Source organism: Bombina bombina, chromosome 4 (genome assembly GCF_027579735.1).
Source record: "Bombina bombina isolate aBomBom1 chromosome 4, aBomBom1.pri, whole genome shotgun sequence".
Taxonomy (NCBI): Eukaryota; Metazoa; Chordata; class Amphibia; order Anura; family Bombinatoridae; genus Bombina; species Bombina bombina.
The window spans coordinates 757,685,386-757,712,953 of NC_069502.1; the positions used below are offsets into that span (position 1 = coordinate 757,685,386).

Genomic DNA, 27,568 nt, shown 5'->3' on the forward strand with positions numbered 1-27,568 from the left:
AGATTTTAATCCACTCTCTCATCCTTTCCCGCCTCGACTACTGCAACTCTATCCTCTCTGGTCTCCCTAGCTGCCACCTAGCTCCTTTACAATCCATAATGAATGCCTCTGCCAGGCTCATCTTCCTTGCACGTTGCTCTTCATCTGCCGCACCTCTCTGCCAATCCCTTCACTGGCTTCCTCTTGCCTCCAGGATTAAACACAAAATTCTCACTCTGACACACAAAGCCCTCAATTGCATTGCTCCCCCTAAATCTCAGACCTTGTCTCCAGATACTCTCCCTCCCGCCCCCTTCGCTCCGCTCATGATCTCCTACTCTCCTCCTCTCTTGTTAGCTCCTCACATTCCCATCTACAAGATTCCTCAAGACTGGCTCCCATCTTATGGAACTCTCTGCCTCGCTCCACAAGAATCTCCCCTAATTTTAAAAGCTTCAAGTGCTCCCTGAAGACTCTACTATTCAGGGACGCTTACAACCTACACTAACCTTCCACTGCTATCCCCTTAAACCCCATATCATGTAAGCCTATGAGCCCAGCTGTTTGTAGTCCACCTTCATAAGAGCCGACTACAACAGTGCAACTCTCAGCAGGACCCTTCACCAATTTGATCCCTGTAATCGTTTTTTATATACCACCCATGTTCATAGCCCTGCGGAACCTGTTGGCGCTCTACAAATACCTGATAATAATAATAGCAAAGGAGGAATACATAATTGTATCTCAGCATTTTTAAAACATTGATCCTTATAATGATTAATTATGGCCTACAATACAAGTGGAATACAAAAATATTAGCGCTATTGTGTGTTGACATTGCTTGAGTGCAATCAACAGTGCTTCTATTTTTGCTCTCATATTCAGGGGCCGAATTATCAAGACCGCTGCTCCATAACTTGCCACCTGCTCTGAGGCGACAGACAGAAATCAACCCGATCGAATACAATTGGGTTGATTGACACCCCCTGCTAGCGGCCGAAAGGGCTGTGAATCTGCAGGGGGCGGTATTGCACAAGCAGTTCTGGTGAACTGCTTGTGCAATGATAAATGCCGACAGCGTATGTGGGTATGCAACAGACATGATACGCTACATTGTATCATGTACGCTCGCACTTTGATAAATATGCCCCTCAGTCTTATTTATCTCTCTAGTGAAAGCTTAGGGTGCCCTAACATCTGCATATTGGATAGTATGCAAGTGATAATAAATTCATCACATAGTAGAAAGTAAAATTCATGTTGGATATCACTCAAGCGCTAAGCCGATGGTGCACTAATCAGAGAATCCACAAGTATTGGAGTTGTCCATGTAATTCTGTGCTATGCTATTAAGAATAATGGTTTAGTTTAAGTCTTAAAAAGTGCAACTTTTACAGTGGTATTTTGGATTACTTTCAAGCACCGCTTGGAATACGAGCGCATATTCAGCCCTAGGGGCATATTTATCTAAAGACCGCTGCTCCATAACCTGTCCGCCTGCTCTGAGGCGCAGGGACAGAAATCAACCCGATCGAATACGATCGGGTTCATTTACACCCCCTGGGGCGGCATTGGACCAGCAGTTCACCAGAACTGCTGGTGCAATGATAAATGCTGAGAGCATATGCTGTCGGCATTTATTAATGTGCAGTGGACATGATGCGCAATATCGGATCATGTCCGCTCGCACATTAATAAATAGGCCCCCTAACCTTAATTGGTAAAGTACCTAATGTGTAAGGAATTGATGTCCATATAGATTTGACTGAACTACTCATTCACCCTTAGTCAGAACAAACTGGATTCCTATAATTTATTATTAGGACTTTTAAGGGATATTTTAGCTGTACAATCGCCTCCCGAAGAGGGAGTAATTTAACAGTAACACATTTCTCATTAACTAGCATTCAGTTAGTTGCCCCACCTCTCTCAGACATTCACTGCTTTGTATCTTCTTAAAGGAACATTAAACCAAAAGTATTTTTTTTCGTGATTCAGTTAGAGTTTGCAATTTTAAACTACTTTCTAATTTACCTATATTATCTAATTTTCTTTGTTCTCTTGGTATTTTTTGTTTAAGTGGCAGCAGTGCACTATTGGTATTTTTAGTACAAGAAAGAAGAGAAAGAATACACTTATAGCACTCCCAGGTCAAATTATAATATAATCTGAATAATTATCACTAACTATTCACTAAGGAATAGATGAAGGAGAGACAAAACATAATCAACTAAGTTTAAAATATAACTTTTATTGGGGTCAAAATAAAATAGGATGATAAATTAAAAACACTCTTAGGTACCGACTGTAGTGGGTATATACATATGTAGGATATTACCTATTATATGATGCAAGTACACCGGGGATCAATATGTGTTGATATTGTAAATGTCAAATGGATAGATTAGAAAAAAGTATCCCGAAATAAATGATACTGTTGATACCAACAAGTGTGTGAGTGTAATTTGCACTGAATAGTGTTATAATTGCTCTAAGTGAATTATAGCAGTTGTAGTACCAGTATTGTCATCACTTTATTAGGTTATTCATACCAACAAATATATAAGATCCTAATAATTAAATAGTATTAGAACTGGGTATTGCTCCTAATACTAGTTCATCAATAATACCAAGGTACTGTAAACTGTAATATTGAAGGTTAATGTCACAGAATGTAACAGCAATGGACAGTGGATGTTTCAACGGATACTGGTGTTGAGAAGGTAACTAACCACGATAAATAATATGCTATCACCTAGAGATTAAATGGTAGTATACAGTGACAGATCGATGGGCTTTATATCTAGCTGATGATATGTATAGTAGATGGTTATGATAACACCTTATGTGTGGTAACGAAATGATATTGCTCCGTTAACTAGCTTGTATATAATGGTTGTAAACAGCATAATCATGCAGATGCTCGTAAGAATAATAATATCTATGGATTAAGTATGGTCATATGCTCAAAGTACACGAGCAAATAGTATAAGTAGCTCAATGGTATAGTATCTAATTTGGGCACATATCGCTTTGCATTAGATGCGCATAGGGCCGTTGTTATTTAATCCACCGTGCTAATTAAGACAATACACCAAATATCTACGTGGATTGTAATGTGTTGTTATAAACTGAACAAACAAGAGAGCCACTAATTGTTAGCTGACAAGATACTGAAGTATCATGATGATATCGCCATATTGTTGTCAAAAAGATACAAGACCTGATACTTAATCAGTATGCTGGAACCATCTGCGGTTAAACCGAAGCTATAGTCAGAGGTTGTGAGTCAATGTGCAAAAGGCCCACCCCTCTATTAACACGTGAATGATATTAACACATAAGGTTGTGCTTATAACTTAAAGAGGCTAAAATGGTTGTGTAGTATCACGTAACCCACTGTGTTATAGGCTGTATTTGTAAAATTGATACATTACATCAGTCATTCCATTATTAAATTGATAAAGACCGGAACAAAGTCACAATATTGAGCTACGATAGCTTTGTTTGGTATTGTATAAATTTCTGCATTCTATTACCATCGGTACATGACTTTGGGTAATACATTAGTTATTTCATTACAAAGATCGTGAATACCGGAACATAATCACAGTATATGATAGTTGCAGCGGGTTGTATTAATGACCCCGTCTCTCTCAACTTTTAAACCGCTTGCTCATTCACTCTGCAATAAACAGTAACGCTTTGTGCATAGTGAGTAACTATGTGGAACACAATTGTTCAGTGCGCTATACTGTATTAAATATACAGAAATAAATAGAGTTTAGAGCAGGTTGCATGTTATTCTTAATAATACCGTCTCATTCGGCCATTTAGATAATCACTCATCCACACTTGTATTAAATGGTACCAATCATACATGTTGCTGGGTGTACGATACAAATGACTATTCGTTGCCACTCGTTATCATTAGTAGGTATATATTAGGAGTAAATATCCATTAATAACAATTGACTACAGTAATTGTCGGTAGCCTAAGGCTTGTTAAAAACACCGGAGCTCCTAGGACTACTCACCATTGCCCTAACGTTCCTAATGACGTTATAAAATGATGACAATACTGGTACTACAACTGCTATAATTCACTTAGAGCAATTATAACACTATTCAGTGCAAATTACACTCACACACTTGTTGGTATCAACAGTATCATTTATTTCTGGATACTTTTTTCTAATCTATCCATTTGTCATTTACAATATTGACACATATTGATCCCCGGTGTACTTGCATCATATAATAGGTAATATCCTACATATGTATATACCCACTACAGTCGGTACCTAAGAGTGTTTTTAATTTATCATCCTATTTTATTTTGACCCCAATAAAAGTTATATTTTAAACTTAGTTGATTATGTTTTGTCTCTCCTTCATCTATTCCTTAGTGAATAGTTAGTGATAATTATTCAGATTATATTATAATTTGACCTGGGAGTGCTATAAGTGTATTCTTTCTCTTCTTTCTTGTACTAAAGTGACATATACACAGCACCCATTCCTTGCTGTATTTGTTGGCCAAATACAGGATACACAGGTCTATTGTATTTAAGTAGTGCCATTGGTATTCTCCTAATACACTACTGGTATCTGGCTGAACACATCAGGTGAGCCAATCACAAGAGGTATATCTGTGCCCCCCCATCAGCAGCTAGCTCCCAGTAGTGCACTGCTGTTTCTGAACCTACCTTCTGAATACTATGTATTCTTTTTAACAAAGGATACTAAGACAACAAATCAAAATATATAATATAAGTAAATTGCACTTTATCTGAATCATGAAAGAACATTTTTGGGTTTTGTGTCCCTTTAAAGGTGGATTATCATTGTTGGTGCTCTTGAAAAACACAAGTTCATTGTTAAATGCAATGAGTGTTATTGTAGGACACTTTTACATTCCAGGTGTAAACTTTCTAAACTGGTAATAACATTAAAAACCTTCATAGACAATAAATCTTTATACATTAGGGCCAGATGAGCCCCTTAGAGCTGTGGACCCAGTCTCATGTGAGACCTCTGAGAAACATGTAGTTACTACTCTGATTATTATAATTTATTTGTAGAGTGCCAACAAAATCCACTGCACTAATCTTTTGTCCTCTTATTTTTATCATCTATGTCTTTGACACAAAATGGGGACATAAATCTGGCAATGATATGCTATTATCCCACATCCATCATCCATATAGGCAGAGTTGTGAATGGTTAGCAGAGGTCCTTTTTGCCCTGTGGTTCATGGAAATCAGTAAACAAAAAGTATATAAATAAAATCATTTAACAAATTAAAGCTGACCACAAGACCTACAGCACTGTAGGTAAGTCTTAGGCCACCATTAGATTTGTTGTTTTAGCAATGGTTTAATATCCGTTTATCATTATTTCTCAGTTTCTTTATTAGAATACAACCAGAAAATACAGGATATGTGTATGCAGCATTGAAAAAACTGAAGAACAACTAGAAAAACAGCTTCTATAGGCTAAAGTGGCAAGTATTTAGTGTGACCTCCCATTACACTTAACAGTAACCTGGCTCTTGTAACCCTAAATGGAATGGAACACTAATGAATGTAAATGAATGTCATCGCTAACACCTGTATTTGTCCTCCTATTTCATGTCAAAACGACTGCTGTGAAAAAGGTCTATTACACCAGGTTTGTGCAAGACATTCTTGAGCATTACATAAACATGTGGTAAGAGTTTAATTCATTGGAAGCTTGCTAATAATACCAATTTTTAATCACATCATTCCATTCAAAATGCCAAAGATCACAGAATTTGACACAAAGATTGGAATGAAGATCAGTCAAAAAGAGTATTATGGAGTGATGAATCCTAGTTTGAAATTTTTGGGTCCAATCACTCACAGTATGTAAGAAGTAGAGATGAAAGAATTAGTGCTTGTGGCATTTAGTGAAACATCGTGGAGGGTCTGTCCTGGTTTGGGGCTGCATTTCTGCTGTTGGCAATATTGTCCGAATAGATGGGATCATGAATGCTGGAAAGTACAGACAGGTTTTAATTCATCATGCAATTCCTTCTGGAAAGTGCTTGATTGGGAATGGTTTTATTTTTCAGCATGATAACGATCCCAAGCACACTGTTAATGTAGTGAAATCATATTTAGAGAGAAAAACAGCTGATAAAACACTGAGATTCATGGAATGGCAGACCTAATTATTTTATAAAGGCAGTATGGGATCACCTGGACAGAGAAAGTAATAAAAGACAACTTAAATCTAAAGAAGAGCTCTAGGAAGTCCTGCTGAAAGAAGCCTGGTAGAGTATACAATTTCAGTTAGAACTCAGAAAGCTACTAGATTGGGGTCTACATCTAGGTATACTGGATAAAGCCCTATGTGATAATCTATACCAACCATTTCCCAAAAGTAGCTAATTTCCTAATGGTTCCCAAAATTCATAAAGACCCTTGGTCTCCTCCAGGTAGACCCATAGTGGTAGACAACTTACTACAACACTTTGTGAGGGAGTTACCAGGATTGATTAAAGACACAACACACATACTGCAAAAATTGGAAAGTTTTCCTTGGGATAGTAATTACAAGTGGCTTACTGTTAATGTGAGCTCACGATAATCCTGTATCCCACATGAGTTGGGCATTGAAGCCGTAAGATACTTTCTGCTATTTAAGAGTACTTTTTTATGATCTGATTGACTTCATCTTAGATGTTTTAAGATTTCTTCTAACTTATTATTTCTATTTCTGTTCGATGGAGGATTCTACCTGCAGATGTGTGGCACAGCCATGGGGGAAAAATTTGCCCCCACATATGCCAACTTATATATGGGTTGGTTTGAATCGTCATTTATTTTTGGTGATAAAAATGTATTTAATGAGAATGTTAAACTGTACGCCTGATATATAGACAATTTATTAATAGTGTGGGATGGCACATGTCTGCAGGCAGAGTCCTTCATCGAACAGATTAATGGAAATGATGTAAATCTCAAATTTACACATAAATTGAGTGATAACTGTATAGAATATTTGGCCATCAAACTTACTGGAGGTAACACTCTAAGTACTGAACTATACAGAAAGGAAATAACTGGTAATACAATATTGAGGGCAGACTCCTGTCACCTGAACCATGTCACTAAAGCAATTCCTAAGGGACAGCTAATGAGAATTAGGAGATTATGCAACACGGTGTCTAAATATGACAAACACTCTCTAGATCTAGCCAAGCATCTATTATATAGAGGATATAGCAAAGCACATCTAATGAATCTGACAGAGATAAACTTCTAAAACTTAACAAAAGTAGGGCTAGTAAAAGAAACCACATAAATAAGCAAAGGAAAAATTCACGTCAGATATTTTTTGTTACTCCATTTAGTAACCAATTCAATCAAATTGTAACAATGTCAGGATCTTAGGTTGTTAGGAGTATACCGTTAAGAGACTGTCCACTCTCTCACAAACTTCCCCTTTAAAAGCTTCCCGCCTACTATGATCAGTGCTTAGTATTTTGTTTACTGCATCCCTGCAGCAAGCTGTTTCCCTAAGCTCTGTGATTTACAACTTACCTAAACTGATACTTTTGTATCATAAAACTAAACTTGACATCTCTGGAGTTTGCAACAATAATGATTCATTATATCTGATCTGCATATAAGCACAGCCAGGACTTAATTTAAAGAAGGAATAAGGAAAACATATTTCAACTAACCGCTACCATCCGGTACTTTCCCCCTGAAGGAATATATGGCGACACTGCACTTCACCTTCTAACAAAGATCATAGTACAAGGACTTCTCACCAGGTACAACATTCTCTATAACTATATTTCAGAAACTTCTCCTTAACAATCCTTTATCAGATCTTCATTATTTCCTTCGGCGGTGTTTGATACCGCCTGACGTCAGACTACGCAGCTGTCACTCAACCTACAACTAGGCAAGTAACGCCCAGAGCCATTTCACCGCTCAGACTACTAGAAGCTCAGTCACTAGCTCACGGCTGTGAGAAGGAAAACATATCAAGAATAACAAAAGGTACTATACAAACATTCTATACTTACAATCCTGCAAGTTGATTGTTGTTTATATTTCCTCTGCAATTGTGCCTGACAACTATAAACACACGGCTTATTCCTGTGCAAACTATAAGATGCTGCAACATATAGTTATTTCTACTGTGTAACATCAACCTTTACTGGGTTATAAATTAACTCTTAACTACCTACCATAAAACCCAATTGCATCATCTTATATTTACCCATTTCTATAAGCAAGTGGGAAACCTTACCAAACTAAATCAATTCATCACAATCTGTTAAAACTTTGATACTTCCTCATAGTCTCATTCTTGACAGTTGTGACACATACACTAATTTTGGTTATATCACCAGTTGAGATCCTTATAACCTCAAACTTTGGCATTACATAATACTAAGCCTTTTAAAATGGAGCCAGGTGATTTACCCCAAATAGTGTATAACCTCTCACAGAAAGTCGACCTAATGGGACAGGCAATAAGAGATCTTCAATCAGAAAACAGAGCTTTAAAAGATATCATTAAAGATGCTATTAAAGGTAAAACAGACCATTCACCAGAACCTCAGGTCTCTCTCCCTGAACCATTTACAGGAGATAGAAAAAATTACAGGTATTTCAAGAATGCCTGTCATCTATTGTTTTCACTAAAACCCTCCACATACCCCACTGAAAGGGTTAAAGTTTTAACCACCATTTCTTTCCTGAGATCAGAACCACGGATCTGGGCGGACCATTTATGTGAGACAGAAGATCCTCTCATAGGAAGTCTACATGATTTTTTCCAGGCAATGGATGAATTGTATATGGACACTGACATCCAGCTCACAGCTGAGTATAAAATGAGGAGTTTGAGGCACCGGAAAAAACCTGTAGAAGAGTACATAACGGAATTTAAATTGTATGCTTCAGATTCATCGTGGAGTGCAGTGTCCCTAAGAAATCAGTTCCGCTTGGGATTAGCCGAAAACGTTAAGGATGAGCTGTCCAGAGTAGAACTTCGAACCACTCTAGATGCTTTAATGAGGTTGTCGATAAGAATTGATAGGCGACTTCGGGAAAGAAAAGCTGAGAAAGTATACCCTGAGATCTCATCCAGATTCAAAACAGAGGCTTCTAGTACCTTGAGCAACACTTCTAGTTCCTCAACTACCCCCATGGAGATAGGAATCCTACGTGGCCCACTTACACCAGAAGAAAGGAATCGCAGAAAATGTAACCACCTCTGCATGTACTGTGCCAGTTCCAAACATATCGTCCAGGTATGTCCAGTACTTCAAAAAAATAAAAAGAGTAAGTCAATACTCATAAACACCTCCTCTATTCAAAATGACACACAACCTTATTGCAAATTGTCTCTTGTTTTGCAGTGGGACCATAAACGATTGGAAACCAACGCCATCCTGGATTCAGGAGCTGTGGGGAACTTCATAGATATTAATGTTGTTCAGATAAATAAAATTCCTACTATTGCAAAACCAAACCCCGTTTCTGTACAAGTTATTGATGGGTCCACTATTGATTTTGGACCCATTACACACCACACAGTACCTTTATTTGTTGTTTCCGATACAGGGCATACAGAAGATATCTCCTTCGATGTGATCCCTTCACCTCAGTTCCCCGTTGTTTTAGGGGTAAACTGGTTACAATTACATAACCCCACTATAAATTGGAGGACCTTACGCATACAATTCAAATCAGAATACTGCACCTCTACCTGTTTTCTCAACCGTCCCGTCCTCCAAATAACTCCACAGACTGAATCCATCCCCTCTCAATACATAGATTTTGAGGATGTCTTTAGTAAATCAGAGGCGGAACACCTACCTCCCCATCGGATATATGACTGTCCTATTCAACTCATACCTGGCGCATCAATACCGGTAGGACACTTATATCCAATGAGTCAGCCCGAACTTAACCACTTAAAAACATATTTACAAGAAAACCTCCGGAAAGGATTTATTCGACCCTCTACATCCCCTGCTGGTGCAGGGATGTTTTTTGTAACAAATAAAGATTCCACACTCCGTCCTATAATAGATTACAGAGAACTAAATAAACAAACCGTTAAAAACAGATACCCACTTCCCTTGATCCCTGAGATGATTGAAAGACTTTCTTCTGCCACAATTTTTACCAAATTGGACCTGAGAGGAGCATATAACCTCATCCGTATCAAGGAGGGACAAGAATGGCTCACCGCCTTTAGAACCCGATATGGGTTATTTGAGTACCTCGTAATGCCTTTCGGGTTGACCAATGCACCCGCCATATTCCAGCACTTCATTAATGATATCTTCCGTGATTTGCTGGATGTGTGCGTGGTCATTTACCTGGACGACATACTCATTTATTCTGAATCATTGGAAGAACACATAAAACATGTTAGGTGGGTTCTTTCCCGTTTAAGGGTGCATAAACTGTACGCAAAACCTGAAAAATGTTCCTTCCATAAAACCATTATTTCCTTCCTGGGATACACAATTTCACCCAGTGGTATTCAAATGCAAACTGAAAAGGTAGACGCCGTAAAAAACTGGCCCACTCCTACAAACAAAAAAGAACTACAGAGGTTTCTCGGTTTCTCAAATTACTACCGAAAATGTATCAGGAATTTCTCCACCATTACAAAACCACTTACACAACTCACAAGTAATAATAAAGTGTTCTCTTGGAATCTAGACGCTACCAAGGCCTTTAACTCTCTAAAAGAAAGTTTTACCACTGCCCCCATTCTGCACTACCCTGATGTCAATCAACATTACATACTTGAAGTTGACTCCTCGGATGTAGCCATAGGCGCAGTACTCTCTCAGCAAAAAACCTTAACTGAACCTATATATCCGATTTCTTTTTATTCCAAAGCTATGTCATCAGCTGAAATGAATTACACAATTGGTGATAAGGAATTATTAGCTATTCGTAGAGCTCTCGAATTCTGGAGACATTTGCTGGAGGGTGCTAAACATCCTATCACGATTTACACAGACCATAAGAATCTCCAATATTTACAAAACAACCGAACATTATCTGCAAGACAAGTTCGATGGTCACTTTATTTTTCACAATTCACTTCACGATTTTGGAAAAAACTTAGCGAATCTCTTAAATTTACACATCAGTACAGTACGGCTTTTCACCCCCAAAGCAATGGACAGACGGAGAGAGTTAATCAGTGGCTCGACGAATATCTCAGGTGTTTCTGTTCATACCAACAAAACGACTGGATGAAATTTCTTCCGTTAGCTGAATATGCTTACAACAACCTTTCCTCTTCAACCACCAAAATGTCACCATTCTACGCTAATTACGGATTTCATCCCAGTTTTGATTCAACACCTCCTTGTGTTTCAAGTTCTCCTTTGATAGACGAATTCAATAATACCATGTTAGACACTTTCAAAAACCTACAAGAAAACATCAGACATGCTCAAGCAAACCAAAAACGTTTTTTTAATCTGCGGAGAAGAACACCACCCTCCTATTCTATTGGAGACCAGGTCTGGTTATCTACAAGAAATCTCAGGTTACATGTACCAAGTAAAAAATTGTCACATCGTTTTATTGGTCCATTTCCTATTACTAGAGTCATTAACGCCAACGCCGTCACTCTCTGCTTACCAGCAACCATGAAGATCCATCCTACTTTTCATGTTTCCCTTCTCAAACCTTACATACCTACTAGATCTGGAATTCCTGTTTTACCACCAGCAGTCACGGAATTAGGTACTGATGAATATGAAGTACAATCAATTCTGGATTCTAGATATTGTAAAGGTGAGCTTCAGTACTTGATTCACTGGAAAAACTTTGCTTCTGAGGAGGATAGTTGGGAACCTGCATCCTATATTAATGCCCCACGGCTGATTGCTAAGTTCCATCGCCAAAATCCAGATCATCCTCGTCTTCAAGCTGAGGATCAGCTTGCTTGAGGAGGGGGTCCTGTCAGGATCTTAGGTTGTTAGGAGTATACCTTTAAGAGACTGTCCACTCTCTCACCAACTTCCCCTTTAAAAGCTTCCCGCCTACTATGATCAGTGCTTAGTATTTTGTTTACTGCATCCCTGCAGCAAGCTGTTTCCCTAAGCTCTGTGATTTACAACTTACCTAAACTGATACTTTTGTATCATAAAACTAAACTTGACATCTCTGGAGTTTGCAACAATAATGATTTATTATATCTGATCTGCATATAAGCACAGCCAGGACTTAATTTAAAGAAGGAATAAGGAAAACATATTTCAACTAACCGCTACCATCCGGTACTTTCCCCCTGAAGGAATATATGGCGACACTGCACTTCACCTTCTAACAAAGATCATAGTACAAGGACTTCTCACCAGGTACAACATTCTCTATAACTATATTTCAGAAACTTCTCCTTAACAATCCTTTTTCAGATCTTCATTATTTCCTTCGGCGGTGTTTGATACCGCCTGACGTCAGACTACGCAGCTGTCACTCAACCTACAACTAGGCAAGTAACGCCCAGAGCCGTTTCACCGCTCAGACTACTAGAAGCTCAGTCACTAGCTCACGGCTGTGAGAAGGAAAACATATCAAGGATAACAAAAGGTACTATACAAACATTCTATACTTACAATCCTGCAAGTTGATTGTTGTTTATATTTCCTCTGCAATTGTGCCTGACAACTATAAACACACGGCTTATTCCTGTGCAAACTATAAGACGCTGCAACATATAGTTATTTCTACTGTGTAACATCAACCTTTACTGGGTTATAAATTAACTCTTAACTACCTACCATAAAACCCAATTGCATCATCTTATATTTACCCATTTCTATAAGCAAGTGGGAAACCTTACCAAACTAAATCAATTCATCACAATCTGTTAAAACTTTGATACTTCCTCATAGTCTCATTCTTGACAGTTGTGACACATACACTAATTTTGGTTATATCACCAGTTGAGATCCTTATAACCTCAAACTTTGGCATTACAAACAATAGTAAAAGACAACATAGACATCTATCCTGGAGAAAGGGTGTAAATTTGTATCCAGAAGAGCTCCAACCATAGGATCCCAGGTTGTTAATTATGTATACAAACCACAACAGATGGGTAGAGAATGTTGGCTTTCAATACATGGTGTCTATAGATGCGGCAGACACCCATGTATGGCATGTGATCATGTAATTGTAGGTAAAGAATGTATCTCTACAGCAGAAGGTAGTAGGCTCAATATGAACTTTAGACTAGACTGCTGCTCTAAATACGTGGTATAGCTAATCACATGTGCAATATGTAACAAGCAATATACAGGATGTACTAGTCGTAACCTTAAGGACAGAATAAGGGAACATGTATCCTCTATTGAGAAACAGCCAGCCAAAACCAATGCAGCAAAACATTTCTGTACCCACCAAGAAGGAAAGCCCTTAGGTTTCAGGCTATAGACGTTGTCCCATTTCAACTGAGAGGTGGAGTTGATCTTCAAACTTAACACAAGGGAAGCACTTTTAATAAATTTGAGATGGGACATAGATCCATACCAGGGACCATAATTGTATTGATATGATCACTACCACTCTTTCTTCATAACGTATATTTCCCTGCTTTGTGTGTAAAATAACATTATACTGTGAAAATATTTCTGTTTTGTGAGAATATTCGAATCAATTTTGCCTCATTTGCTTTTTTGCATCATATTTTCTAAATTTTTCTCAATTTTTTTTACTTCATCTTATTTTTCCACTTTTTTTTTTTATCTGTGATTGCATTATAATATGCTTTGTATAGATATGTTTCCTGTATATTGTGCATTAATCTTTTATACATTTCAGATTTGCTATATACTTAGGTTACTAAGCGAATAATATAAACATAAAGTTTCTATCAGCATTTTCCTATTTGGGCTGTTGACAACTCTTATTTGCAGATGTCAGCACAATCTAAGATGTAAATTTGTTTTTTGTTTCTATATGTCTTCCTACTGATATCAACAGTTTGATTTAACTTACCATCTGGGATACTGTTTCTAGGTTGTTTTGCTGTCTGTAATAATTTTGATTTTAATGTTGCTAAATTGTTGTTATATGTATCTAGTGTGGTCTATGTAATACAGTGTGGTTGTTCAGAATTAATTTGAATGGAACGCAACTGTAAACCTATAATGTGGTTTGTATCACTGTTGCCTCTGTATTCCCTGAATATCTTGGAGATACAGAATATGGCAGTGAGTGAAATTATTGGTAGAGATCCAGAGAGCTTACTACAATTCAAATATCTGCTGAGCAGTATGCAGGGATCAATTATAAGGCTTTAGATTAGTAGGAAATAAATCATATATAAATTGGGAGAGTATTTAGTAAGGTCATGTCCCCTTTAAGAGATGTAAGATGAGCGTGTCATTGAGAGTTCACCTTAGAGTGAATAGCCTGAGAGCTTGTCCCTTTAAGAATAGAGAGCTGAATGATATTATGGTAATTTGAGCTGTTTGCAGCTAACAGGTAGATGGAGCAACAAAACCTAAAGTCTTTGGCAGCTCTGATTCAACTCCTAGTTGGTATAGAAGGAGGAGCAGTACTTTAGTGTTCACGCTGATGACAGAACGGCTAGAGGCAGTTCCTACGGCAAAACAGCTGATCGCCTCAAGTGCTGTGGAGAGCCGCGGTTATGTGACCCCTCTGGGTGTTGATTGAGGATCTCCAGTTGCGGCAGTTGAAGAGGAAGAGGAGCGGAACCCGCTCCGAGAATCAGCCCAGCTTAGAGGAATGTGTTATGCAGGGGTAAACGCAGACAGGCTTTACGTTGATCAGTATTTGCTGTGAAGTAAAAGGAAATTAAGTCCCGGTTAAGCTCAGGAAGGTTTTCACTAAAGTTGCAAAGTATATCAGTTCCAAAATGTTGTTACTTCTTTGGTAGAGGTCTTGTAGTAACAATAAGCCCAAATACGAAGTATTAGGATCCTTGGAAACCAAGTATTGAAGAGACAGTGTGCTTGATAAGCAGGAGTAACAATCCTGAGCCGGCTCAGCTCGCAGATAGCCTAACTATGAAAATTACTAAGCACTTGTCTGCAGCTGAGGGATAGCTTTTAAAGGTGAAGGGGGAAGGGCCAAATGGAAATCCTGACAGTGGTTGAGGTAGGTCTCTTCTAACAATTGGTGATTGGCCAGCGTCCCTAGCAAGGTGTGTCCGCTTTGTTTAAATGTAGGGCAGAGTCTGCATCCCCCACACTGTCTTTGAGAAAGCGCCACAACGGCGTGAAATGCATCACATAACGTAAGCTGTGTTCCATAATACCTACACTTCTCTGTTTGTGTCCACTGACCTGTAAGTTTTCAATGTCGTCCAATAAATTTTTGTATTTTTACTTTTTGATCAGTGCTGAATTTGAATTGTTGCCATTCAACTTGCTCTCACCCACTTTTTGGATTCTGCTTTTTTTCTGTAGTATACCAGAAGATGACTTCAGAAAACTTAAGGACAGTCTCCCCAAAAGAGTTAAAGATGTGCTTAGTGCCAAGGGAGGTCACACTAAATACTGACTTTTGCCTGAAGAAGCCATTTTGTTCTGAAAATTTATTATTTTTTTTAATTATATTTTTGTACATATATTTCCTGTTTGTATCTCAATAAAGAGACCAATAAATAAGTATGGATGGTCATTAAAACTTTGCTAAAACAACAAAGCTGGTGGTGGCCTAAGACTTTTGCACAGTACTGTATATAATAATTTATATAGCACATTATCACCTTCTAAAATCTTGACTCAATTTGTAAAGGAAGTGGACCATGTCACTAAAATGTCTAAATTTTTTTATTTTAGGCTGCTATGGAGGCCACATACTTTGCTTTAAACCACAGACCTCATGCACCAAAGCTGGAACCTGTCAACTCCTCCAGTCTTGCTAAGCGTAGAGGCTTGAAGAGAGTTACTTCGACCAGGTTATAGTGGTATCAGAATATTAGGACGTCAATAACAGCTAAAACTGAAGATCCATGCGCAAAAATATTTTTTTTCTTGATAAGAATGTTATTAATCACTAATATGTTCTGAGATCCATGGCGTTTCACAGCTGTGAGCAACTCATAACTGTAACTATTGTAGCAATGTGCCAAATTTACCATTTGTTTAACCTAAATGTTTTACTAGTATGGAATATAAAACCCAAATTAAAGATGCTGTTTTTTAGATGCAGGGGTGGTTCTAGACCTTAACGGGACATTTAACACTTTTGAGATGTTAACATAAAATAATAATTGTATATTTAAAAACTCTGCATTATACTTTCATTATTTATTTTGTCCCCTTTTCCTATAATACTATTCTGAAATTGTGAGCTTTTCAGTTCCTGTTAGAAATGGAAGTGCAGAACACAGTTATATTCCACACAGACATTGGCTGCACACTCTAGTGACCTATTTATAACTGTCTCTAATTGGCCACAGCAGAGAAGGTAACCTAAGTTACAACATGGCAGCTCCCATTGTTTTATAGACACTAAAACTTTACACTTATTTTGTCAACATTTAAACAGCTAATAAAACTTTAGAAAATGCATCTACATGTTATTCTCAGACTAATCTTTTCTTTGAATGAATAATTTTATCTAGCATTGATTTAGTGTTTAATGTCCCTTTAAAATACGTGGTTGGTAACTAACAAAGATAAGCAAAAAGCTAATGGATGGGTCATGTTCTTATGTTAACCATATCTGTCTTTCTTATATAACTTCACCCTTCCTTTTCTCTCTCTTTTTCTGATGTTGATATTCACTTACTTACTGCCTTAATATCCCCTGCTAATGTAAGGGAATAGGTGGTTCAATTCTGCTCCCCCGAATGGCAATAAAATCAAGGACACACAAGGAACAGGTGCATATTTTTGTTAAAGGTGATATGTTAAAGGGACATTGTACTTTTTTTCTGTCATTCTTTTGAAAGAGCACCATATAAACATGTATATTTATTTCTCTGAAAAATATCAGGAACAAATGTATCTTGCAACTAATACAGCTTTATCGCTTCTGTACTTACTAAAGCTCATTGGTCAATAGGTACTTCCTGGTAGTACTAATTTGTTATGAATACAAACTTATCCAAAATGTGTCACACACCAGGGTGGTCTCATACTTAAAGGGACATAATACTCATATGCTAATTCACTAAAGTGATGCAGCATAACTGTAAAAAGCTGACAGGAAAATATCACCTGAACATCTCTATGTAAAAAAGGTCTTTTACCTCACAATTTCCTCAGCTCACCAGAGTAAGTATTCTGTAAAAAGTTATATTTCAGTTACTACCCGGCTGCAGGTTTAAAAAAAAATAAAAGGAAGACATGAACAGCAGCCAATCGGCATCAGTAGTGCTGAGGTCATGAACTCTTTTACTGTGATCTCATGAGATTTCAGCATAAACTACCTTAAAGGGACAGTCAACACCGGAATTGTTGTTGTTTTAAAATATAGATAATCCCTTAATTACCAATTTCCCAGTTTTGCATAACCAACACAGTTATAATTATACACGTTTTACCTCTTATTTCAGTTCTTTTGACAGACTTGCATTTTAGCCAATCAGAGCTGACTCCATTCACGTGCATGAGCTCACTGTTATCTATATGAAACACATGAACTAATGCCCTCTAGTGGTGAAAAATGATCAAAACGCATTTAGATTAGAGGAGGCCTTCAAGGTCTAAGAAATTAGCATATGAACCTCCTAGGTTTAGCTATCAACTAAGAATACCAAGAGAACAAAGCAAAATTGGTGATAAAAGTAAATTGCAAAGTTGTTTAAAATTACATGCCCTATCTGAATCATGAACGTTTTTTTTTTACTTGACTGTCCCTTTAAACTGAATAGGGAAATAACATGAGTGTACATGAAGCACGCTCCCTTGCCTGTCCTGGGACAGGCATACTGATTTGCTGATTAAAGTCCTTTACAATGGGTTGTGGCTACTGAGGACATTTTGAGGTAAAATATCTTTCTTTTTTACATAGAGATGTTCAGGTGATATTTTCTAGTCAGCTTTTTACAGCTATTCTGCATCACTCTCAAGTGTTTAAACATTTGGGTATCATGGCCCTTAAATTAAATACATCATGAACTTGAATAGTGCATGAGCATGGTATAAGCGTCCAACGTCTATAAATGTATATGTTTTATATAATTACGGCTTGAACCATTCTGGAAATAAATTGTACATAAATAAAAGTATTATTTTTAGAAAAAAAACTCCCTCCTCGTTATAAATGTTGCTGTTTTATATGAATGATAGAAAAAATTTGATTATGGTCATTAAAACGTAGCTGAATTTGATAGTAAAGATTTTAAGTGAAGCCATGACCCCAGCCAAACTTTGAGAATGCACCAATTCATCAATAATAGAGCCACATATTTTGGAAAGCTCACCAAAAAGGCTGTGACCAAATCAGTGTTTATATTTGCTGTTCTACTCTGGGGAAAAATGTAATCATTTTTTTCCCCATGAACTCCCTTTATAATATCTCACCCCCCACCCTGACTAAACCCAGTTGCACTATACCACTTGGGGGTCAAAAACCCTCCTCCCTTGCCGACATTTATCATAGCCACAGCTGTCGGCATGTATCATTGCACAAGCATTTTGTGTAAAATGCTTGTGCAATGCCGCCTCCTGTACATTCACGGCCAATCGACCGCTAGCAGGTGGTGACAATCATCCCGATGATTACTGTCCGTTGCCTCAGAGGTGGTGGACGAGTTAAGGGGCAGTGATCTTTTAAGACTCACTATACGGGATTCTGTATGTGAAAGAGAAACTTCTACATTAGAATATAAGGTAAGAAAAATCCCCAACATTTTGTAAGATTTGTCTGCATGGCTACGAGTTTTTCATCATTAGGCACTAACAGTAAGACAAAGAGCACCGTGAATATTAAAAAAATATATATGAGAAATAGTGGTTTTGAAAGTGTGTATACAACAATAACGAGCCCCTAGAACTGCTACTGATTCAACTATGTTAACAAACATAATGGATGTCTATAGGCTCTGTAATGTTTAAATCCAGTGACCACAGCTCTCCCTTCGATTTGGAGGGTTTTTATGTATGTATTATGTCATAATGTTTGCAACAATTAAATGTAATTTAGTTAAACTCACATGTGAATAATAAGTTAACCAATGTAATGTGGGTCATAATAAATTATCAACTTATACCAGGCATAACATTGCTAACATAGTAATGGGCAAACTGATTATATATAATAGACATCATTACATTGTTGTTCAAACATTGTCCATTGTCTAATAGTAATGTATGTGCTATACATGTAATTTACTGTTAAAATTGGTCAATTAAAATGCTACATAACAGCAATGCAGACATATTGAGGGGGTATATTTTGTCATTCACTGTTATAACTGTTTTGTTAAATTCTTGGCTTCAAGAGAAGGCTGCTTTGTAATGGATTGCAGCCAAGGGGTTCACCTAATAACTAAAGCAAACCCTTTATAACCAATATTAACCCTTTAACTACTTGCATAATTTATAATATCACCAAATTACAGGAGCATTCTGCATCTCACAGTATTTTTATTTAGTCATTTACTTTTGCAATATTTTGAGTGATGTTTTTATGCAACATTTAAACAGAATTTTTATCCCAATATGATTTCATAAAAATATTGCCAAGTGTTAATTTTTCCGTATATAATGTTTTTCCTTTACTAAAGCACCTCCTACAAGGTAATCAGAATATTGTGCTATAAAATATACGTTATACAAATACATTCACATTCTCAATTACATCTGCATATTCATCTTATAAAGATTGTAAGCCACAGTCTTAAAATTGGAATCTAAATTAAAAAAATATTAATAAAAATAATGACTATTAGAAAAGAAAGTATGTAACAAGTGATGAGTTAAAGGGACTTATAAGTCAAAGAAAAACTTTCATGATTCAGATAGAGCATACATAAAAAATGCAATTAATTCAAGTATCAAATTTACATATAACTCTGGGTATCCTTAGTTAAAATCTGTCCCCTTTTCATGAGAGCATGGTGGGGTAGGCTAAGGGAGTGCAAACAACTTGAAAAAATGTGGAAACAGTGGCCTCTATTTAAGAAAGTCTGGCGGACCTGATCCAACAGTGCGGATCAGGTCCGCCAGACCTTACTGAATACGGAGAGCAATACGCTCTCCGTATTCAGCATTGCACCGCTGCTTCATAACTGGTGTTTCTGGCGAGCCTGCAGGCTCGCCAGAAACACGGAGCGTCAAGCTCTATCCGGAGCTTGATAGATAGGCCCCAGTGCATCAATGTTATACAAGAAACATGGAGAGAGAGGCTGCAGCTGACTGCATACAGCTGCTGTGCACACTATTTCAATGTCACCTATCCAAAGAAAGATGTTTGTGTTCAAATACTCTTCTTTATTGAACAGTGCTTCTAGCTATACAACACTAGCTTATTTTACCATTAAATATTACCGTAAAGCAACTGAAGATACTGCACTCTAAAGCTACTTGTATAACATTGGCATTAGACAATTGTAACGTGCCCATGGCATACACACTGGTCACAGATATGCCCCCAATCCCTGATGAGCACATTGGGATGTTTTTTTTTTGTGTTTAATCATAATAAAAGTAACCTGGGGAAATTAGAGCGATAGAAAGTTAAAAATTGACGTGTGCAAATGCATTTCAGTTTTATATAGAAGCATTTTTTCATTATATTTCCATTAGAAAAAATGATTCTAGTAAAAGTTATTACTGTTTCAGAGACATACGCACATATGCTACATGTGACTAGGGGATCAGGAAGGATTCAAACATTATGCCTGCTCACACGGTTTTAAAATTACATGTGCTATCTAAACCGTGAAAGTTTGATTCTGACTTACCTGACCCTTTTTCGTTAGACATGATTTTAGAGAGGAGAATGAGAGATATATCTGATAAATACAGATATTCAGATTAAAAAAAATGAACCAAAAATATTGGAACCCCTGCATTTCTGTCAGATAATGCACCACTTCACCCAGAAAATTGTTGCAATTACAAATGTTTAGGCATTCTCGTTTATTTATTTTGTTTGCATTGGTATGACACAAAAGTAGAGAGAAAAAAAGCCAAATCTGACATTCCACGCAAATCTCTAAAAAATGGACTGGACAAAATTATTGGCAACCTCAATTTAATATTTGGTAGCACACCCCTTGGAAAAAAATAACTAAAATCAATTACTTTCTGTACCCATCAATGAGTTTCTTACATCTCTCTAATGGAATTTCGCCAACTACTCCAGGTCTCTCAGATTGGAAGGGTTCCTTTTGCCAACTGCTGTTTTGAGATCTCTCCACAGGTGCTCTATGAGATTCAGATTAAGGGGCCAATTTATTAAATAGGGGGCGGACCTGATTCACTGTAGCTAATCACGTTCGCCAGACATCGCTAAATGCCGACAGCATATGCTGTCAGCATTTAACATTGCACAAGCATTTCTGGTGAACGGCTTGTGCAATGCCGCCCTCTGCACATTCGTGGCCAATCGACTGCTAGCAGGGGGAGTTAATCATCCCGATCGTATCCTTATCATATCCGTGGCCTAAGAGGTGGCGGACAAGTTACGACCGCTGCTTCTTAACTTAAGTTTCCAGCGAGCCGGAAACTACTGGGGTAGATTTCAGCATCCGCTGCTTGGTAAATCTACCCCCTAGACTCATTGCTGGCCAGTTCAGTACTCTCCAGCACTTTGTCTTAAACCATTTCTGGGTGCTTTTTGACATGTGCTTTGAGTCATTGTCCTGCTGTAAGACCCATGACCTCTGAGGGAGACCAAACTTTCTGACGCTGGGCCCTACATTGCAACACATAATTCTTTGGTAGTCTTTAGATTTCATAATGCCATGTACACAGTCAAGATATCCAGTGCCTGAAGCAGCAAAGCAACCCCAAAACATCAGTGAACCTCCACCATGTTTGACTGTAGGGACTGTATTCTTTTCTTTAAAAGCCTCATTTCTTTTTCTGAAAACAATAGAATGATGGGCATTACCAAAAAAGCTGTAAATTTGTTTTGTCTGTCCACAGCACATTCTCCCAAAAGGATATTGGCTTTCTTAGGTAAGTTTTGGAAAACTCCAATCTGGCTTTTTTTTGTTTCTGTGTCAGCAGTGGGGTGCTCCTGGGTCTCCTAGCGTCCCTTTTCATTCAGATGGTGACGTATAGTGCAAGCTTACATATTTGTACCCTGTGTCTGAAGGTCAGCTTGAATTTGTCTGGAAGTTGATAGAGGTTCTTTATCCACCATTCAAACAATCCTTAGTTGCAATCTTTGATTAACTTTTCTCTTTCGTCCACGTCTAGTGAGATTAGCTACAGTGCCATGGGCTGTAAACTTCTCGACAATGTTGCACACAGTGGATACAGGAACATTAAGATTTCTGGAGATGGACTCTTAACCTTGAGATTGTCCATGCTTTTCCACAATTTTTGTTCTCAAATCCTCAGACAATTCTTTGCTGCTCTTTCTCTTCTCCATGCTCAGTGTGCTACACAGAGACACACAACAGAAAGTTTGAGTAAATTGTTCACCATTTTAACTGGTTGTCAGTGTGATTTCTATATTGTCGGCACCTGTTAATTGATACAGGTGAGTTTAATTACAAATTACAGGAGCATCACAATCTTGGAATGCAATTATTTCTTACAATTTTGAGAAGGTGCCAATCATTTTGTCCAGTCCATTTTTGGAGTTTTGCGTGGCATGTGTAATTGCAACAATTTTCTGGGCGAAGTGGTGCATTTGTCCGACAGAAATGCAGGGGTGCCAATATTTTTGGCCATGACTGTGTATATATATATATATATATATATATATATATATACTGTGTATATATATATATATATATATATATATTTATATAGACACACACACATTTCAGCCCACTATAATGTTAACTATTCTGTATCACCTTTATCACTTCTAAGTTGGTAAGGATATCATTCTTTCACTGAATCTTTAAAATTATAAAACAAATTTCATACAAAGCATTGATGTGAAACATATTATTTGAGTTAGAGATTGACACGAGACCCGCAAATATGCTAAGTGTATTTGTGAGCCTACTTATGTATGCTGACATCCTAGACATGACTGAAATAGATAAGCAAAATATATTAATTCAGTCTGAAACCATTCTTAACTGTGCTATATCAATCCAAAGTGTGTTTATTGACTTCAATGCCTTTTTGAACAAAACACAATTGTATTTTTTTTAGTGTATATATATATATTGGAATTCTTAGCCAGGTAATGTTTGGTGACTTGATAAACCGTTCTGTGATTGATTTTATAATTTGTTTAGTCATTCATTGGAAGACAATGAAAAGCAATGTTGTTAGGAAATTATGTACTGCTTTCCTTGCACTGAGATGTTCATTTAAACCACATTAAAATGTAAATATATATAATGAGCTTTTACAATTTTAGTTAATCTTTTTTTTAAATAAAATTGTTTTTCTGGTGTATGGAATTTTTTTCGAACAATATGCTACATTTACAATTCCAAAATGTTGGGGAACATTCCAGTATTACATATCTTGTTATTCATTCATTCATGGTTATTTTAAGGTGGTTTTTTTACCAACTATATTTTCGTCTCCACAAAGTCCGCAATTCTTCTGGATTTCCTGTATTCAGGTTTGACACACATGCTCAAAGCTATATATAACACTTGTTTTTTGCAAGACTTTTCCCTATCAAAATGGGAGCGAAAGATACGCAGCCAGTGGTAAAGGGAAACATCATCAAAATTGATACATTATAATTGATTTAACTGCATATTATAGTCCCATAACAAGTCTAATCGATTGCAGAAACATATTTACAGGATATACAGTATATGGCTGCCAATTACCCTCCATAGAAATACTAGATGGCCAACAGGTGTAGTAGGGGTCTTAATCCTAATCATTATTCCTCAAACGGAACCCTTGCAGCTCTTGAATATGCCCACAATCTACCCCAGTAGACCATATTACCTGCAATTCCAGTCATTTACATGGTCATATTGGATGTCAGATAAATTAAACTTTCATGATAAATATGTTCATTTAAGTTATGGTGGAGATAAAAGCATGAAATTAAAATCCTCCATTTCATAAAAGTAAAAACCACAAAAATGATTGTGTAGCCAAGCAGAAGATCTAGGCAAGAATCCCTGCTCGTTTATCCCCAGAAGTATTCTGTAGGCCTTGTCTCCAGTGCACCAGAAAACTCTGGGTAAGATATGCAAATTAGATATACAACATCCCATGCTTTTTTAAAAGATGAACACTCTTAACAAGAATATGTACTCTTAGAAATAAAATATAAAGTGCAAACAATTAAAAGTGTACAAAACCTAAAAAAACAAAATAGGATATCTATCCAACAGTAAATTCCCATGCACAGAAGAGGGGACAGAATGTAAACATCCCTTGTATTTGCTTGAAGAACCTTTTGTCAACCTCACAGGAGATAAAAACATAAAATAGTGAAGTCTGTTTCAACTATCAATTATTCAAATACGTGGGTACTTACACGCCAATGAGCTTTAACTAAGCTCTTAGTTTGCTGGCAATTGGGTACAAAGCCATGGAAAATCCAGAACGCTAATGTAACGATTAAAACATTTATTAAAAACAAAGAGACTTAATTATAGAACACAGCCACAAAGTTAAGTTACAATGCAAATAGTACTCAGTGATATGCCTCAGTAAAAGCATATACATTGAGCATTAGATGCAGCGGTATGCCAAGAACAACCTCTCTTTCATGACCAAATTTTCCGTTAGCCCCACAGATATCCACCAGCTGCCTGATGAAATAGAGACTATGCTGAGAAATGTGTCTCTTGCAAAATTGTATCAATGTTTTAATAAATTTTATTTGAAACTGCTGCTATCCTCTGTTGCTACAGTAAGGAGTGTGGCATGTCTTTTTAAGGCTGGAGTGTTAGTAGCTATACGTTGCGTAAAAGTGCCTGAGGACGCCTCATCTGATTGTGTAGAGGAAGGTGAGTCTACTAGATGACTCTTAGGTTTCAGTTTGCCTGACCTGCTCCTCCATAAATGTGAGTCTATTTCTGTTTATTTGTTTTATTTTTTTAATTGAGGTTTAAAAAAATCGTATTAAGTAAAGTCCAAGGTTGTTGTCTAAGGTATACATATACACAGATATAGTAATTTGGCAATATTTGCTCACAAGTAGTCATCAAAAAATATGCAAAGACCTCAGATATCTCAAGACCAATGTGGAACAACAAAAAGATACAAGTGTCTGTATATAAAGAAAACCTCAGTTTTTCCTCTTGAAATCAAGTGGTTAGATGCCCCCTTGGGATAAAATAGGGTATGAACTAACTACTTCTCTTGAATTATAGGTCTCTCTTGGACCCTTAAAATAAAATTAAACTAGAAGGGGAAATAAAGTGGGATGATATGAATAACAAGAGATTAAGGCCCCTTATGGACCCACATAATTATGTTTACAATAAAACGAAACAGCTAACACTAAGTTAGAAACAATATTAATAAACTGACTTGGGGAACAATGAATACACAAACCTAAAATACACTCTTTAGATTAAGGTTTTCAAAAACCACTATACCTAAAGAACAAACCAACGTGAGGGAGCGCTCAGACACGGCAACCTTTCATGTTGTAAATTTCTGCAGTGGCCTTCACGTAGATGATCCCTCCTCCAATAGTGTCGTGATGACGTAGTAGCGTAACAGGATCCAACAACCGGTGCGAGGACAAGAGCGATCCACCTCCGCTCCAACAAAATCCAGCAAGCACAAAAGTCAGCGCACCCGGCTTTAAAGAAACTGAAGGCACACGGAAATGTTCTCAAATAGTGAATTTAATGTAATGCATACAAATAACATTACATGACAAGAAGTGTATGGTGGCTGGCTCCACCGGTCTTAAAGATTGACAGGTCAGACGCGTTTCTTAGTAAGTATATCACATATTCATCAGTGACCGTACTTAACACCCACTGAATATCTAGGCAGGAAACACTCCCATTTAATTGCTGGTCCAATAGAAAAAGGACCTAATAATGGCCATAAGAAGTGGGTGTGTAGTAAGGAGGGATGTGTTAAAGCAGGCAGTACGTAGGTCAAACGACCCGTGCTATGAAGGACCGTTTTTTGGAACATCTACGCTCCATTGAAGATCTGGAGTCAACTACTCCAATATCCCTGCATTTCAGAAGGCCATCCAAATGATCCCTAGACACCCAAGAGGAGGCAATCGAGGTTTAATCCTCAGTAAAAAAAGAGGTGTTTTGGATCTTTCATTTGGATACCTGCCTCCCCATTGGTTTAAATTCAGAGTGGGATGTTAAATTATATGTTGATTAATAGTAATATCACAAGAATGTCTCACCTGGATATGTTTGATACATTATTACTATTTACCCTACTGTCACTTTAAATTTCGTTTGGCAAAATTTCTCTTTTTTCTTTATTCTTTTTTCATTCTTATTTATTAGCTTTTATTTTAAGTTTGTTTATTTTAATATTAATAATTTTCATAGTAACAGGTTGTTTATTATTTTTTATTTTTTAACATTTTTAAATGTTATTTGTTTTTTATATATCAAATTATGATATCCATTACCTGTTTACCTGTTATAAGTTATGAAATGTGAACTGCTTTAACACATCCCTCCTTACTACACACCCACTTCTTATGGCCATTATTAGGTCCTTTTTCTATTGGACCGGCAATTAAATGGGAGTGTTTCCTGCCTAGATATAAGGCTCTATTCAGTGGGTGTTAAGTACGGTCACTGATGAATATGTGATATACTTACTAAGAAACACGTCTGACCTGTTAATCTTTAAGACTGGTGGAGCCAGCTACCATACACTTCTTGTCATGTAATGTTATTTGTATGCATTACATTAAATTCACTATTTGAGAACATTTCCGTGTGCCTTCAGTTTCTTTAAAGCCGGGTGCGCTGACTTTTGTGCTTGCTATACCTAAAGAACCTAGGATAATTTTTAGGAAAAATAGGAATTTAAAGAACATACTGGCACCAAGCAAACTGAAAATGGCTAATAAACAGAATTTGTTGGGGAAGCTATCAACAGACTTTTTCAAATGTAATTGTTTTAATTGTCTAGCATGCGAGTACCATTACAGCGGAAACAAACCCACAAAGGAAGTTAAATCAAAGAGTAATGGGAAGACTTGTAAAGTGAACTTAGCCTGCAATTTCAAGACAGACCATGTAGTCTATTTAATTGAGTGCCTTTGTGGACTACTGTATATAGGGTGCACGACACGCCCCTTTAAGATAAGATTAGCAGAACATCTTACGAACATTAAGGTTGGAGAGAAGTCCCATAGCCTATCCTTACATTTTAGGACCTACCATGAGATGGATCCCAAAGACCTAAGGGCCACTATCCTAGAAAGTATTCCAACTAGTGAGAGACAAGGAAATTGTGAATTACATCTTAGATGAAGGGAAACCTTCTGTATACACACCTTGAACTCACAAGTACCAT

At 37.1% G+C, this 27,568-nt stretch overlaps 1 protein-coding gene across 1 annotated transcript in view; it reads left to right on the top strand.

The window, feature by feature from the left end:
- The window catches only part of LOC128656883 (ribosomal protein S6 kinase alpha-2), a 631,966-nt gene extending 615,870 nt beyond the window's left edge, over positions 1-16,096 (top strand). Inside the window, exon 21 of the mRNA XM_053711048.1 lies at positions 15,821-16,096. Coding sequence (XP_053567023.1) covers positions 15,821-15,946 — 126 coding nt within the window. The 3' untranslated portion in view covers positions 15,947-16,096. The remainder of the gene's footprint in view (positions 1-15,820) is intronic.
- The last annotated feature ends 11,472 nt before the right edge of the window (positions 16,097-27,568 follow it).